A 17,246-nucleotide genomic window follows, 5' to 3' on the forward strand; every position below is an offset into this window, starting at 1 on the left:
TGATTATTAATGATTATTAATGCTTTTGTTCTTACCACAGAGGTCACAGCATTTTGGCAACATCATGCATTGCACCTCTATAGCCAGAGATATTCAAGTATGATGTCTCTGGTTAGAGAGCTCCAGAAAAAGACTCTAAAAGAAAGTGAGATTTGGTGAAGAGTCTTTCTTATGAAACTGACTGTGCCCAAAAAAAAATGCAGCTTTGAAAAGAGATCTCCAGCAATATGCTGGATATCCTTGTCACCTAAAAATGAGAGCAGTAAAAGCAGATGAAGTGCCAGTTCTCCCAAGGAATGTAAAGAGCCAACTCTTAGTATCCAGAGACTCCTCTAGCTAAGGGGCAGGTAGCAGGGTTGGCTAAATGTCCAAATGGATCTCAAGGACCTCCCTGAAGCACAGCACCAAGAGAAACTCACCACCCCTGTAATCACATCTGCCCATCACTCGGGCTGTCCTGCCTGCCAGCATTTCACCGGAACCACTGCACAAAATGCGCAACCAAGGTAGAGCAAGCCAGACTGAACTGGCAGCACACTGATTACCCTAAAACCAGGATTTACTCTGGCAACTGCCATATCAGGAGTAGGTTTCAATGGAAACCAGTCGCCATGGTCAACACAGGCAAGAAACCAGTTCCTCCAAAGGCAGAGCTCTGTTTGGCCATTAGATGTGCTCTGTAGAAGCCACTGACTGCATTTGTGAGGTCTGAGCTCAGCTATCCTGTGTCAAGTCCTCTGGGCTATGATGTTTCCCTCCACCTGCCTTTCCAAAGCACCTCACACAGATCCTGACTCAGATGTGCCAGATTCATGGCGATTTTTTTAGGTAGCCCAAGGCAGCTGTAATGGCATTGGAAGCTTAATTTTAGGCAAGTGAATTGAGCCTTAGGTCACTATTGAGCATCATGGTAGCTTAAATAGCTAGCATAAATATAAATAGTTACTTTTAGTCAACCAAATTTAGGTGTCTGAACCTGGAACTCAGCTCTCCTTTAGCTGTCATTTGTCCAAGGAAAATAGCAGTTATATATAGTTACTTTTCACTTTAACATGAGATATACAAATTGGAGTATTATATTGCTTGAGGAAAATTTGCAGGTTTCTGAATCCTTTGTATCCTTAGCAAAAACACATCTGGGTCATTTGCCAGGGAGAGCAGGTGGGATCTCAGATTAACCATTTCCATATGACATGGTTAGATTATTATGGACTCCAGTCATAAGCCTTTGGAAGGCGAGAATTAGACAGAACACTGAGCTTTCTTCTGCAGAAAAAAATACAAGCAGAGGACATTAGTTCGTTCTGGATTGCATATACCTATAATGAAAGTTTCCAGAATCAGTCCATTCAAAACAGTAATTTCTTGAGATGTAGGAATAGTGCCAGCAATTTGCATCAAATTACTACTGGGCTGCAGAATAAATAACATCAGCCACAGGTTGCTAAAGATTTAATTTCCTTAATGTTCTGAAACAAATTCATGTTATTTGACCAGGCAGAGCAGGTAGAATGCTGAGTTTATGGTTCTCTAACACTTCTTACTTCTCAGGGTGGGTGCCCAGTGGTGGTAATCTGTGTACATTAGATATGAGATAGAAATATATCAGAGAAGCTTTTTTTTTTCCCTCTGAATAAATATTTAAATATTTAGGGCCAAATTCCATTGCTAAACATATGAACACAGCTCTCTTTGAGCTCATTGGACTGGTGCATGTGTATCTAAGGGCAGAACTTGGCCCTTAGGTTTTAGATTTTAGCACCAAGCTTCCAATGTAAAATAACGTGTGATCTGTAACACACAGGAAAGCAGCAAGACCTGGTTTTAAAGGAAGGGTACAATTCCATATTTCCATCTTTCTTTTGGATAAGAACTACTGCTTTCAACAGAGGTCCTGAGAATATCCTTACCTCTTCCCCAAACAGTCTTCCTTTTGTATAAGGTGCTTCTCTGGCAGCTGTGGTCATTCCTGTAGCTGAGAAGCAGAGCAGGATACTTTTTTATTTCTTTGCAACTTCTCTCCAATTTCCATTCTGCCAGCTTCAACTCAGTATCATGATGGAAAATACACTTACACTAAAGATTTAGATACGGTTTTACGGTTTTTAAATTATGAAAAAGTCAGGATGTTGATTTTAAACTATACACAGTTCAGATCAGCCAAAGGACAAACCCAGTCAACCTTTCCAATGAGCCAGTATTACATCTGGGATCAGCTAAAGCATTTTTACTGGGAAATGTCTACAAAGCGCCAAACAGAGCTCTTGAATAGGAGAGATTCTTTCTCTATGCTTGCTGCCTCTTTTATCCCTCCTTTTAAAAGTATTTTAAAGTATTTAGATTTTTTAGTGGGGTTTTTTTTGTGTTTTTGTTTGTTTGTTTGTTTGTTTGTGGTTGGTTGGTTGGTTGGTTGGTTGGTTGGTTTTTTACAGCTTACATCCATCTACCATTCAGGGCCAGGAAAGACATGAAATGGCTGCATGGTACTCATGCAATATTGTGTGACAGGACATGCAGTGTGATAGAAACCTCTACCAATGCCAAAAAAAGGGAGACAATGCCAAAAAAAAAAAAAAAAAAAGTGACAATGACCAAAAAAACCCTCAACTCAAAAGAAAGAACAAAAATCCCACAAGTACAAGTGTAGTGACTGAGCCCTCTGAAATTTCTCCAGGATTTCAAAATTCTTCAAAATTTGCTCTTTCCAGTCTAACATAGCTTTGCATTTTATCATTATCAAAAAACATTCAGACTGTTATCAACTCTGTGAGCGTACTGAACAGTTCAAATATTTTAGTGGGTTTGGTGGCAGTCAGGATCTTGTTGGGAATTAAAGTTTTTGAGGGATAGAAGGCTTTTGGAAGATTTCTTATGAATTTCACTGTCTACCTTTGATTCCTTTTCTGTGGTAATATGCTAACGCTAATGGCATCCAGCACAGCAGAGAAAGATCTTGCACAGTTTTAAAGTTTTTCAGATGCAATTTTAAGTGAAAGTGTACTGCTAGCTTCCTCCAGCCTTTTTAAAATCCTGCACAGACAGACAGACAGATTAAACATTAATCCTTCTAAAAATGTTGCTCCATTTGTGGCCAAAATAGTATTTTATGGCATTTATTGCAAAGGTCAACTAGAAGTTGTTCTGTACAAAATAGCATCTCCTTTTATCCACTTGAAAAATAACTTCTGCTTCAGTTTCCTTCCTCAAATGCCAGCTTATTCTTTGCGTAATTGCAAAAATAAATGCCATAGAAAAAGAAAACCTCTTGTACAATCCACTTCTTATGGATTATACTATGATGCTTCCACAGAACTGGTCAATTATTAATGAACATCTAAGAAATAAAGATACCCGACCCAGTCTAGTTTGGCAAAATAGTTTCTTATGTTTTTTCACATGGGCCCAGAAGTGTGCACAGTGTGTGAAGAGCCTGCAAGATTCAGCATTATTTATTATGTCAGCAGCCTCACATGGTGAGAGCTCTGCTCACTTACTTACAGCATGGGTATTTTCTTCCACTAACTGTTCTTTAAATTAGCATAATCCTGTTCTTTAAATTAGCAAAATCTTTGGCAATTGGCTTGTGGCCTTCAATTCTTTATTGCTATAGATGATAAGGGACTGCACATTAAAAGTCCTGCTCATCATCTGACATCCTGCAAGTGTGCATCAGCACAGAAATTCTCAGGCCAAGCTGTCAGAGGGGACTTTGCACTACCCCAGGTTTAGTGATTCAGGCCTTTCAGAGCGTGGATATTTTGGTAGGCATGTACCTGCCCCAGAGAAACAACGTGTTTTTGACAACTGCTGTCAAAACGCCCACACACTCTCCAAACATCTTGGAGCAGGGTTGAAAACAACTGCTCATCCACTGTGGACAAAGTCAGTGAGTTCAACACTTATTGTAACAAATTCTTCTGTACACTCCTAGGCAAATCCCATGCAGCCCTCAATAGGCCTATGTTAGCAATAAACTTACCTGACCTTTTCCACACCAGTGAGGCGGCTACTTTTACTAGTACTTGAATGGATCTGAGGGTAGAAAACTATTTTTGACACTCCTCATCAAAAACAGGTCATTCTTCTAGAGAAGGCAGAGCCCCAGTAACATTACAGGCCCCACATGCTGAAGTACAGTGGGGTGAGCTAAGGACAATCAATCATCACTCAGAAAGGCACTTATTCATTTAAAATTCAAAATACTTTTGCTGTGGAATGTGGAATTAATGAAGTTTTCATTGATAATTTCACATATGATAGAAGAAAATAAGCAAACACATTGTGTGTATCTGTTAAATCAGGTAGACTAAATAACAGCCCAGTTCCCCTTTCACACCAATGTAAATCAAGAGGGGAAGAGCTGAAGGCCCCTGAGTCACTTGTACATGAGAAACACATATTTCTGTAAACATGGTAAACCTTCTTCTTACTTATTCTTCTCACTTAGTTTTCATGACTGCCTTAAATAGTTATAATAAATTGTCTCTATTGGATGCAGAACATAAAATGGGGAGAGGAAGGGGAGCATGAAAGGAGCATGATGATGGGAATACAGGATGGGCAACCAGGAGAAGCAGTATCTGTCCCATTCTCATTTACCCTGAGATACAGAGCAAACAGCTTTTAGACTTACTAAACATTCTGAACACACTGAGAGCTCTGTTTATTTCAGATGGGTAAAATGCCATAACTTGCCAGTAAATAGAGCTGGGCATGCAAGTGCGTGCATGAAGATAACATATTAGTTACAAGAATTATAATTGTCATATCATTATCTTTTCTTTCTTTCCTGAACCAGAGTAAATGTGCCATAATCTAGCAAGAATCTCATGATAAGTAATGTTAGAAATAGCTTTTTTTTACATTTTTAGCTGCCAACTGTCTATTTTAGACATAACATCACCCTTTACTGTAGGCTTCCACATAAAAGCAACATGAACAGTAAAGTCTCTAAGAAAGCATGAATGATTGGCTGCAGATTCTTCACCAAAAAGGGAGTTTATTTACTCCACACAGGTCATAAATTTCGTTAGAAAAACTATCAGTGGTGATCTACATGTGGTGTTTAGTAAATAGAGCTTTCCTCTGCTTCCCTCAGTCCATGTTCTTCAATTGTCAGAAACAGTGGAAGATGGTTTTTTCATGCCTAAAAATACAAATTATTCCAGCTCTCTAAAATATAGTGGAAATAATGATCTGAAAGACTTAACATGCTCTTCACCAAGATGGACATTTGGACATGGAAATATGAAAGGATAAGGTGAGTGACTGGAAGCAGCAAGTCAGCTGAAATCTTGCCTCTGCTTCTCTTACAGGAAGCAGTACCTTATTCCATGAAGGCTCCCATTGAAATCAGTGGAACTGCAGACAGAATAAGCATTTTCTCTCTTTTCTTAACAATTTTTTTTTAAAAGAAAAAAAAAAAAACAGAAAGAAAAAAAGGAGGGTGGAATCTGCCTTTTCATGTAACGGGCTTTTATCTGCTCAAAAATCGCGCTAACCTCAGGGTGCCAAGCACAGGATCTTTGAAAGCATTCCAGGGATGGGAAGAGCTACTCTATCTTCTCTACTACAAAGGGAAGCTTGGTAGTAATGAGAGCTGCTGTGGTCTTCCAAGAAAGGTATTGCATCTGCTTTGCCCCCTCTGAGGACCTCTTGCTTGTTCCTCCTGAATACTTCCAGGTTATGTCGTTCTTATTTTTCAGATAGAAGAACATCTTAGTGACTGTCTTTGTGTTGAGTTTTGTGAGAAGAGAGAGGATTCTCCCTTGCTTTTCAGTATGTGCATTTAATAAACTATATAAATATTTATATAGTAAACTAGAATAACAGGTTTTGGTATTACATCACATCAGCTCCTAATATCATAATGCTCCTAATATCCCAAGGTCAGAGAACCTTGTTCACATTTGAATGTCTACTGTTAAAGGTGAGGATTTTAATTATTCTTGATCTTTCTAGGGCCAGACAAGCATTTGAAACAAACAGTTTAGAACTTACCGTGCTTATCATAGCTGAATGATGAAGTGTGTTGTGAAAGAAATGTCTAGAATTTGTACATAACTATTTTTTCTATTACTTCAAAACAGACTACTGAAAAAAATCTGTAGAGAACTTTGACTTCTGAACTAAGAGTATAAGCCAGATTTCAGCCTGTAAGGAATTTTTATGGTTGAATTATAGACTTCTAAAAGACACAATTTAAAACTGAACTGCTGACAGTCATTCTGATTATATTTTTTCTAAGCTACTGTTAACTAGGATGAGACCTTAAAGGAGGAATAGATCCCATCTCTATCTGCTGACTCAAGAGTTTCTTATCCTTTCCTCTAAAACAGTGCAGCCTACTGTCAGGGGCAATATTGGTCAGACTTGACTGACTACAGATCAAATCCAGTCTAGCAAGCCCAGTGCTGCCATGGAGGCTTTGGAGAATTCAGCTGCCAACTCCTCCATCTGTACTGAGCACGCGTGAGAAAAACCTCAACAATTTTCAGCAGCTTCTAACTCAGCCAAGTTCGGGTGGATCCTTTTGGTCAGGGACAACAAAAAGAAATCTGCTTTTTCCTCCGTATTCCTCTCCTACTCAGTAAAGCTTCCCATCCCAGCTCTGAAATAGATACTGGGCTGAAATCTTAAAATGTTGTGAAACAATGTGTTTTCTCTTAATGCCGATCATAGAAGTAGCAAAAGTATTTCTGCTGCAAGTTTCCAAAAAATTCAGCTTGAGGCAGACTGAGGATTGAAAAGATCATCCTGAACAGCTAAAAATTGGCAACATTATGTGAGTGAAAACAAGGTCTTATACTGGAAAGTGGTAGACAAGTTTAGCTGCAGATACTGCTGGCAGCTTCACCTATAACATTTTTTCTGCCAGATCTTTGTCTTCTATTACTAGAGAGGATTGTTTCTGTGATGTCTTATGTTTTGTCACCTGTCCTTATGGCTTGTTTTGGGACTGGCATTGTTGTCTCCTGTGACTTGGCTGCCAATTCCACAATTGACGTGAGGGATTGCCCCACACTCAAGGGCTGAAGGCCACACCTGATGTGGGGCACACACATATTTCTGCTAAGATGTATGCTCAGCATTTTCAGTCAGCATTTATGTCACACCAAGACTATTCTTGATGCCTTGTTCTGGCCTGAGTGAATTTTCAGGAAAGAAAAGGCAAAAAAAAGTTGTTATGGTCCTTAAAATATTGGTTTTCTTTGCCCATTATGCTTGTTTAATATTTGCCCTTACCATATGCTTCCTTCTATTTCACTCCTGTAGACTGCACTATCTCTTTCATAATTGTCTGTTTTCATCCTTTTTAGAACAAGCCTGTCACTATTCAGTGTTTTTCTAATACTTCAGCTTTGAGTCTTGTGTTATTAACAAAGAAATTTTTTCCTGCCATCCATGCTATTGAAAATAGATTTACAATGGGAATTGTCACCATTGCAACACTGAGAGAGTAAATGCAAGGACCTGGTGCTGTGCTTGTGGTTAGAAACACTAAAAACCCCTCTCCCACTTAAGACTGATTTACATCTTGTAGTATCTCCTGCGTGAGCTTTATGGAGCTTGTATCTGGCCAGAGAGCACTTCATTACACTTCTAAAATACAGCATGCAAATTTAGGGACTCTGCAAGGTTCCAGAGGTATAAGCACTTTTTAATTACAGCTATACCACCCACTTTCCCCACAGTTAGTCAAGAGAACCAGTTTTCACTAAGGTCAACAGAATAAATAACCAGTTTCTGCCTCATGCTGCTTTTGCAAATGCTGAAATAAGAAAAAAAAATTAAGTTATCACTTCTTAGCCTTTATATCTCTAACACAATATACTGATTTCACCTGAATTCATCCAAGGGGAAAAATAACAAAACCTTTTCCTCACTCTGAAATTAGTTAAACTGAAGCTTAAAGGAGAATCAATGGAAAGAGACAAAGTTGGTCTTTCTGTGAAAAATGACAATTTTCCCCTGACTATGAGAACCCTAGCAACTTCCTAAAGCTAATTTTTAGTTTGCATTTTGCAATCAAAAAAAAAATTATTTGAGAAAGACAGGCCATACATTTTTTCTAATCCTACTACACATTCAGGTTTTTAGTGCCAGCAAGCACAGGTCATACTTTCTCTTTCCAACACTGTTACAAGATGACAAGCAGGCCAACATTTCTTGCTCCTCATGATGATGACATTGTCATTTGCTGCTTTAAACCTCTCTGAAATACGTGCAATCCCAATGGGGCATAAGAGGCTGCAGACAGGGAGGGAAATGGGAGAACTCTACAATAAGACCCACACCATAGGCTTGCAGTCTCTGCTTAAGAGAAGCAGAAAATAGATCATTTAGGAAAAATTCAGGAGCAGTAAACTTTGTTGTTCGTACAGCCCGTGTTTTGCTGTGTGCTGTGGAAAAGCCAACAGTTTTTCAGCAGGGACAGGGCAGGTTTCCTACCAGATTTCCAAATTTTTTTTCTTGGTATTATTGGGTGCCAAGCCCTGCTCATCTTTGGACGTCTCAGAATTTATATACATATTTTTCTATCTCAAAATGTATATGGATAGCAGTTAGGGCTGCATTCTATACTGAAGGAAAACTTGCTTAAAGTCTTGTCTGAGATCCCAGAACATTCAGCATCAGATCATGAGACAGAGCACAAGAGTCTCAGCTCTCAGTCCTCATTTCCTACTGAAAATGCTGGGGAGAAAGTAAAATTCTCTCGTTCTTTTTTTTTTATGCAGTCATTTTTGTAGCCTTCCTATCAGATCTTTATGCTTTTGTTTGTATCAGGGACACAGTAGTTAAACAAACCATGGCAGTCCACAGTCTGAGTAAGAATGCTGCAGTTACAGAACTCATTACCACACGCCTACTTAGCAGACCGAATAACGTGCTAATCTGGAGTTACTATTTGTCATACTTAAGAAAAAGCAAAGAATAGCTGGGCAAACAGTCAACTTCCAACCAAAGCGAAAGTAAAGCGCTGCCAAGAGACACTGGAGCTTATCTCGCCCCTATTGAAATGAATGGAAGTTCGGGCAAAACCTGCTCTAGCATTAAGTTTACTTAAGTTCACATATTTTGGCTCGATGCACACTTTCATGAGTGAATAAAAAACTTGAGGAAGGTAGATGTTGGAAACAAGAATATTGGCAATTCTTTCACTATAGTAATAATTGCTGACATTGCTGTAGTCACCCTGGCTAAAAATATCAAATACAACAACAAACCCAGTGAACCCATTCATTTATTCCCGTTTCACAAAGGCTATTTACATACACAGAGAGGCTCAAAATAAATTCTGTATTCATCATATTTTGCAGCACATTCCAGCCCAGCAAACTGGCATCGAAACTATTTATTTAGGGAACTTCATCCAGGTTAGAATCTTTCATATCTGATAATTATTTTTCATCTTTAGCACTCAGTACTTACAACAGGAGCATACTGGGCCTATGTTTTAGAAATGTGATGGTAAACAAACTCAGTGCTCTTTAAAACATTACCTTTTTGTCCAAAAGCAGTCTAATTATGGCTGTGTTCATAACACAGTTAAAAGTGAAAAAGCTAAAAGACAATATAAATTGCAGCAAGCACAGCTATACTAATGAAAATTCAATACTATAAAGTGGATCTGAAGGTGTTTGTTAAGATACAACTTGCAGCGCAAGCACATTTTTTCACCAACCTCCTACAATTCTCTAAGATCTTAAAATATGACCCATTTTGCAACCAGTGCTAAAATTCCGAGAAGTTCTGAAATAAAACCCGAGGAAAGCCGAGCAGCAGGGTTGCTCTCCATTCCAGCCAAATCCAAGCCAACGTTCCAGATTATATATATCATAACATGAATGGCTTCTTCTGAAAAATCCCATCCAGCTTTTATGTAGGTCCATAAACATTACTGGTACTTTTATTAATTTGTCCATAACCATTTCAATAAAATTCTAGAACTCTGAGCCGTGATCTGTTCCAGACTGTAGCAAGTTCCTGTTAAATGTGTAAATGTTCAGCAGAAAGATATTTTTGCACGGAGACTGAAAATCAGCTGTGCCAGATACCTGAAACTTTGTTAGGGCACTCAGTGGAAAATTTTATTTTGACATTATAAATAACTCTGGACTATTTTAAGTGACCTTAAACTGGTAGCTTCCAGTGACTTATTTTAGTTTATCCTAATTAACTTTTTATTTTATTTTAGTAGGAAGAGAGGTGACTGTAAAATTTTTAGTGCAACTAATTAAAACTGGAAAGGTATCTTCTTGTTTGAAATGAAATAAATCACGATTGTCAGGCTTATATAGCATTTGGATATAAAACAACTCTTTGCCTTCTTTCTAGCGCCGTTGGAATGGCTCTTTGGGAATGTATTAGAGCCAGCTAAAGAAGGGAGGAAGGAAGCCAAAAGAATCTATGGACATAAATATTTTGCCAAAATAAGTATGAAAAAAATTATTTTCTGTATCACAACCGCAGCAACCCAGACCTTTTGCATATATACTAATCCATATAGGTGATGAGTAATTGTGCCTTGGAAACGCTTGTGGCCACTTTTGGGGAACAGCAGATCCCTGTGGTTGTCGGGAGTAGCAGGGCGAGCTCAGAAGGGGTTTGCAGCGTTACCCACACAGATCGCTTTCAACAGGACAGAAAACTTGTCAACTCTGTCTTTTCAACAGGACAGAAAACTTCCACAGCCCTTCCAACCTTGGGCCGGGAAAAGGGAAAAAAAAAACTAAAAAAATAAAACCAAAAACCAAAGGTTGAGGAAATGAACGAGCGGAGGGCACAGCTCCCTGCGAGGCAGTGGGTCGGGAGTGCCGCTCCCCGCGGCCAGCGTGGGAAAGCCGCGGAAGGAGGGAGGCAGGATGGATGCATGGATGCATGGATGGATGAATGGATGGGGGCACGGCTGCGGAGCGGGGCTGGGGGGGCGCGGAGCCGCAGCCGCGGTGCGCGGAGCGAGAGCTCTCCCCTGTGACCGATCGGCGGAGCTTGCGGGCTGTTCTCTGCTCCGGAGCCGAGCGGGGCAGGAGCCGCCGCCGCCGCCGCCTCTGCACACACCCTCCCCGGGCACAGCCGGGGTGTGCCCCGGACGGAGGGACAATAATTGGGGGTAGCGGGGCAGGAAGGCGCGGGGGCAGCGGTGCCGCCCGGCAGGAGGAGGCGCGGAGGCTCCGCTGGGTGCAGAAGCAGCCCCGGAGGTGGCAGCGGCCCCGGCAGCCGCACACGGACAGCCCGAGCCCGGAACGCGGGGCTGCTCCGCCGGGGCTGCTCCGCCCGGCTTTGCCGCAGGGTCCGGGAAAACAAACCCGGCTGGGTCGGGGCGCTCGGAACGGCTCCTGGAAGGGCCACGTCCCCGCACCCCCAGCGCAGACAGACACACACAGCGCCCCGAGTCACACACAGGCGGCGAGCAAGGAGCACACACGCAGCGCCGACTTTTTACAAGAAGGTGGAAGTAGCAAGTCAGAGTAAAGCCTTAGAAATTAGAGGGCGGGTTGTGATAGGCTGTTATCTGCGCGGGGAGGCGGTGACACTTTCATACCATTGGGTATGTAAATGGTTTTTAATAAGATCTGCCCTTTTTTTCTTTTTTTTTTTTTTAAGGGAGAAAACAAACCAGACTCCCTTTACCTTAATAGTCTGAAGGGGGTTTTATAGCTTTCATTCATTCAAGGAAATGGTTTAGGCTTTAGACTACCGGAGACTTAGCAAAAAACTCTTTGGCTCCAGATTATTCTTACTTTTTTTTTCTTTTTTTTTTTTTTTTTTTTTTTTTGCAAACAAGATTTTTCATGACTTTTTTTTTTTTTATTTAAACAAACAATCCCAAAAGTGTTAATGGAAAAAACCCGGAGAGAAGTGGAGATCGGAGACCGTCTCCTGCTCCCCTCCTTCCCCGTCCCTCTCCCCGTGGGTGAGAGTTTCTCCTCCTGGGGGGGATGCACATTGGTTTATTTATTTTGAAGGCTGCAGAGGTCTGAGGACTGAAGCACCACGTGCTGCTGACTCTCATCAGCATAATGATCGCCTTAGCCAGAGAGTCCTGTATATATAAACCACAAAAACCTAATCATTAGAAATCCCAGCCTCCAAAAACCACATTCAGGACAAAAAAACTGTGGCGTGGGTTTGTTATTTTTTTTCCAGCTCCTTCATCTTCCCCGACCTCAACTTCTTGGGACCCAAAAGAAGTTTGTAACTTTTGGTTGCTTTTTTTCATAATTATTATTTTTAACCCGATTTTCCAGAAAGAAAAATAACTCAAAGAAAGCGACATTTTAATGTTTTTGTTTTTTTTTTTTTTTTGCTGCTGTTGTTCATCAAGGGCGGAAAAAAAAAAAGCAAGATTTTTGTTCGCCTATTCACCTCAACGGACTTGGATCCAGCAGCGACTTCATGTGAAGGACCGGGCTGCACCGAGGCTGCCTTTTCCTAGAATTTGCTTGGTCATATTTTAGAAATCAGCCTAAGGAGGGGTGTTTTATTGTTGTGTTGATTGTTTGTTTTTTTTTTCTCAACTATGATCCCCGCTTCTTTTTCCCTGAGAATCCGAAAGTTCAACTTTTTTTAAGTCCTGATCCTCCGAAAGGAACAAGCTAAAAAGTCTCTTTTAATTATCAGCCCTGTGACTTTCCTCTTCACCCCGACAACCCCAGTAACTTTGTTTCCCCGCCGAAATCGCTTCGGGAGCGCCTTTTTTTTCTGGAGGGGGGGAGCCACTTTTCTCAAGCCCCTACCCGAGCTCCCGCTTCCTGAAGCCAAAGGCAATAAGCGGGGGAACCCAGCGGCTCCTCGCCTCTGTCCCGGCGAAGCTTTTTGTTTGCTCCTTTTTTTCTTCCTTTTTTTTTTTTTCTTTTTTTTTTCTGCGTGTGTGTCCGGAGGAGGAAGATTTCTTCGGAGGAAACCGGGACGTTCCCCTGAACCCCCCCTCTCCTCTCCGCTCCTCTCCGGGGCTGAGTTACGCTACGATTCTGGCGGCCACCAGCAGCAGCAGCCCAGGAAGCTGAACCAGCAGCGAGTTCTACTTCTTCCAAGACAATTTTTGGAAAATCCGAAAAGGAAAAGAAGACGTGGAGGGAGGGGAAGAAAAAAGGGAAGAAACTCGAGCACTTGAGGGAAGAAGCGGTGGCTAGAAGGAGGGAAAAGAGCAGAGAGACTGTGCGAGAAGGAAGGAAGGAAGGAGGAGGAGAAGCGGCAGCGCTTTGCAGCTGGGCAGAAGCCGGGACCATGCAGTTTCCAGCCGGGCTGTGCTGAGAGGGGCAGCCCCGAACCCGCCGCCAGCCTCTGCCTCCTCCTCGCTGCTCCAGGCTGCAGGCGCCCCCAGACCGGCATCACCCCTCGCCCCGTCCATCTTTCTTTAGAAAAAAAAAAAAAAACAAAACCAAAACCCAAACAAAACAAACCAAAAACAGACTGAGATTTTTTTTCTTCGCGCGTTTAATCCGCTCTTTTTTTTTCCTATTTTTTATCTGATTTGCTTTTTTGCCCCTTATCCTCACCCCTCCACTTTTTCATTCACCCCTTTTTTCGCTAGATATATATTTTTTTTTACAACCCCCACCCCCCACTACACGCCTCCTCTACCAGCGATCCCCCTACCGCTCCCCCCCCCCCGCCCCCCAATTCGCTAACTTGTGGCTGTTGTGATGCGTATTCCCGTAGATCCCAGCACCAGCCGGAGGTTCAGCCCCCCCTCCAGCAGCCTGCAGCCCGGCAAGATGAGCGAGGTCAGCCCGGTGGTGGTAGCCCAGCAGCAGCAGCAGCAGCAGCAGCAACAGGACGCGGCGGCCGCCGTGCCCCGGCTGCGCCCCCACGATAACCGCACCATGGTGGAGATCATCGCTGACCACCCCGCCGAGCTGGTCCGTACCGACAGCCCCAACTTCCTCTGCTCCGTGCTGCCCTCGCACTGGCGCTGCAACAAGACCCTCCCGGTGGCGTTCAAGGTGAGACACCCCCCTCCCGCCGCCGCCGCGGCCTGGGATGCTCCCCCCGCGCCCCCTGCCCTTCCTCCCGTTGATGGGGGCTTCTGTACCCCCCCCCCCCCCCCCCGGCCGCAGTGTCTCCGGTGATCCCCGTCCGGCAGGAGCGTCTGTGCCCCGCGGCCCGCAGGGATTTCTCTCGATGTGTCCCGCAGTTCCATCCCCCTAGCCCGGTCCTTCAGTGCCTTCTGTGCCCCATCGGCCCGCAGGGACTTCTGTGCCCTCCCGTCCTCCCTCCTGCAGCATCTCAGTGGCCCACCGGCCCGCAGGGGTTCCTGTGTCCCCCCTGCCCCCGCGATGTCTCCGGTGGTCCCTGGGCTGCAGTGCCTCCCCTGACGCCCCCAGCTCTGCAATGCCTCCCCTGCACCCCCATCCTGCAACGCCTCCTGTGCCCCCGCGGCCCGGGGGGCTTCTGTGAATGACCCCCAGTCCTGCAATGCCTCCTGTGTTCCCGCCCTGCCCTCCAAGTGTCTAAGTCCTGCAGTGCCTTCTGTATCCTGTCACCGTCCTGCTGTGCCTCCTGTGCCCCCGTCCCGCGGTGTCTCGGAGTGCAGCCCCCGCAGTGCCTCTCGCCCCCCTCTCCCGGTCCTGCAGTGGCCGCCGTGTCCCCGGTCCTGCCGCGCTTCCCGTGCCCGCCGTGCTCCAGCTCTGCCCCCTCTGCCACCCTCGCTGCGCCCCCGGTGCCCTCCATGCTCTGCCCGCAGCTCCGGAGCCATCCCGTTATCTCCATCACGCGGGGCACTGCCGGCGTGTTCCCCCCGCAGCCCAGGGGCACCCTGTGTCCCCTTCAGCATCCCCACGGGAGACACCCCCTGCTCCCCACAGACTCTCCCCATGGGCTTTTTTTGGAGAAATCTGCTTTCCCGCCCTGGGGAAGGAGGGATTCAGCCCTCGGCCGGAGCTCAGTGTGGCACCCCTCCGCCTCGAGAAACCATCCCTGACCCACGGGGGTGGCCCTTCCTCCTCTCCGCTCCCGGGAGTGGGACTGGGGCATTTGGGGCGGCTCTGAAGCGTGCGGGGGGCGGCTGGAGTGCGAGGGTCAGGCTGAAGAGGCAGAGTGGGATCGGGGCTTTGCCCCCCAAGAGCCCGGACAGAGATGGGGCTGGGAAAGGGGGACAGAGAGCACCTGGAGGGGGGGACACGGGGCCCCTTCACTTCTCCTGGTGGACAACCGAGGAAGTGGCTGCCCAGAGAGGCTCTCCTTGGCAGGGTCGCGCATTTCCATAATAAATCCCACCCCGCTCTGCACTGTGGATGCTGCTTTTAATTTTCTGTCTCCATCCCCACGGCGCGCTAATGAGAGGAAACGATTTTAGAAAAAAAAACCTGTAATAATAACAACAATAATTGCGGGCTTTAAAGCAAGCCCTTTTCCTCCTCTAGCAATATTTCCAAGTGTTCCCCCTGGAGTTTTCCTTCTCGTGGGTTTTGGTAGGGAGGGGGCAATGGCTGGGGTGTCCCCAGGTGCCTTCCTGAGCATGGGTCAGAGTGAGGTGGGGTGGCCCTTCGAGGGTCTCAACATACCCACATTTCCCTGTGAAAAATAACACATCTGGAAATCCCTGAAAAGACAGAAAAGTTTGGAAACAGTCTCACGCAGTGCGTTCCAGAACATCGCCTTTTTCTTGTGTTTCCTGAGTGCCAGCCGTGTTATCACGGCCGTTTGTTCGGGAAGAAATAGTGAAAGTAGTTAAATGAGCCCCTGGTAAAGTCAGCGGTGATAACGATGGAGGTTTGCTTTGAAGATGTTACGGGTGTGCGGGTGAGGATTGGCTAAAGTGCTCCTGTGTGTGGGAACAGCCTGGAGAGGCTGGAATTGCGGGAGGAGTCCTTTGCACAGGGCCTGCTTGTGCAGGACATGATGGTCAGACTGAGCAGAAATGGCAGAAAGTGGGGTGTCTTGCTTGGTGTAGCACTCAGATGCTCTCTACATGTGGATCACAGTGGTTCAGAGGGGCTGCGGGGTAAGGAGGAGGAGCTTTCAGAGAATTGTGATTATAATTTAATTGAGCACTAGATTCAGTTGGTGTTATAGTTACTCTTTAAAGCAGAGATGCAGGAGCTGTTGCATTATCGTGTTCATGTTGCTGTTCTCATTTGAGGTGTCTGAGCCTTCTCCTACCTCACAGCAATTCAAAGGATGCGGTCGCATCTCATTAGAATAAGGGAAAGATCTGAACTAAATATTAAAGTATTTAGAATATTATTACAATAAGAATGCTTGCATGTGATAAAAAAGTAGACAAAGGATCAGACTGTTCCCCAATCTTTTTGTGTTCGTATATATGTATTTATATGTGTCTTACATGTGGGTCTTGTGTGCAGATCTGACCGATTTTCAGGTGCATCAGAGGCACACGTTGCCCCTTGTACCCGGCTGCTGTGGGTGCAGCTGTGTTTTCATATGCAATATGTACTTTTTAAAATATGCCAAAATTATATATGCCCTTCTTTACCTGTATATTAATTTGAAACTCACTTGAAATACTTCTGACCATTAAAAAAAATCTATTTTATTTTTCAAATGCAACTTGCATGCAGCTGCCCAGTAGTTTTAGACCAAAGGAGCTGCATGTGTCATACAGTGAAACACTTGGTTGTGTTACAACAGAATGGGAATCAGCTCTGAAAGGGAAAAAAGAGACAGATTTGAGCTATGGAAACCTCAGCTAAACAATAACTCGAAAATGAAATAGCTCACAGACAACACACTTTGTGAAGTTTTATTGGCAATAAATAATATGTTGATGATAATGTTTTGAGTGGTGTGTTAAGTGTGTCATAATTCTCTCGCAGCGATCTCGAGCAAAAACGTACGCTGGATATAGCACTGTTTTAATTTAAAAAAACAGATATAAATCATATGCAGGAGAGGAAGTCTGTTATAAACAGTGCTGGGTTTGATTATAATTTTTTGAAATAGTGTTGGGTTACCATTAGGTTTGAATTTTATGTATTAATATTTGCACACACTGGGGAGGGAGTCCCTGTCGTGTGCTCACTAAGGAGGTTGTTAATGCAGACTGGTTCTGTGGGGATGAGTATTTGATGAGTACTTGTTAATACAGCTCTAGCTGTTAGTATTCCAGAATAAAATAAATGGATATTGTTCACCCAGGTCCACATCATATTCACTTCTTAATCTCAGTAGCCAGCAATACTTTATTTGAGACAAGTCATCAGAATTTGGCCCCTCTGTGGAAGTTTTTACTGCAAGTCATAAAAACCCAGATTGCCACGTTAGAGGTTAGAAGTGACTTC

General features: G+C 44.0%; 1 protein-coding gene across 3 annotated transcripts in view; it reads left to right on the plus strand.

Moving 5' to 3' along the window:
• The window catches only part of RUNX2 (RUNX family transcription factor 2), a 147,334-nt gene that overhangs the window by 44,794 nt on the left and 85,294 nt on the right, over positions 1-17,246 (plus strand). The window contains exons 1-2 of one of the 3 annotated variants that reach the window (XM_054291696.1): positions 13,650-13,745; positions 13,782-13,949. In XM_054291696.1, the coding sequence (XP_054147671.1) occupies positions 13,650-13,745; positions 13,782-13,949 (264 nt within the window). Of the gene's footprint in view, positions 1-13,649; positions 13,950-17,246 lie in introns of those variants that run through there. The other 2 variants (XM_054291695.1, XM_054291694.1) reach the window with 2 other exon arrangements.

This window comes from Melozone crissalis, unplaced genomic scaffold (genome assembly GCF_028551555.1).
Source record: "Melozone crissalis strain CALT ecotype California unplaced genomic scaffold, PUWL_Pcris_2 ptg000106l_1, whole genome shotgun sequence".
Taxonomy (NCBI): domain Eukaryota; kingdom Metazoa; phylum Chordata; class Aves; order Passeriformes; family Passerellidae; genus Melozone; species Melozone crissalis.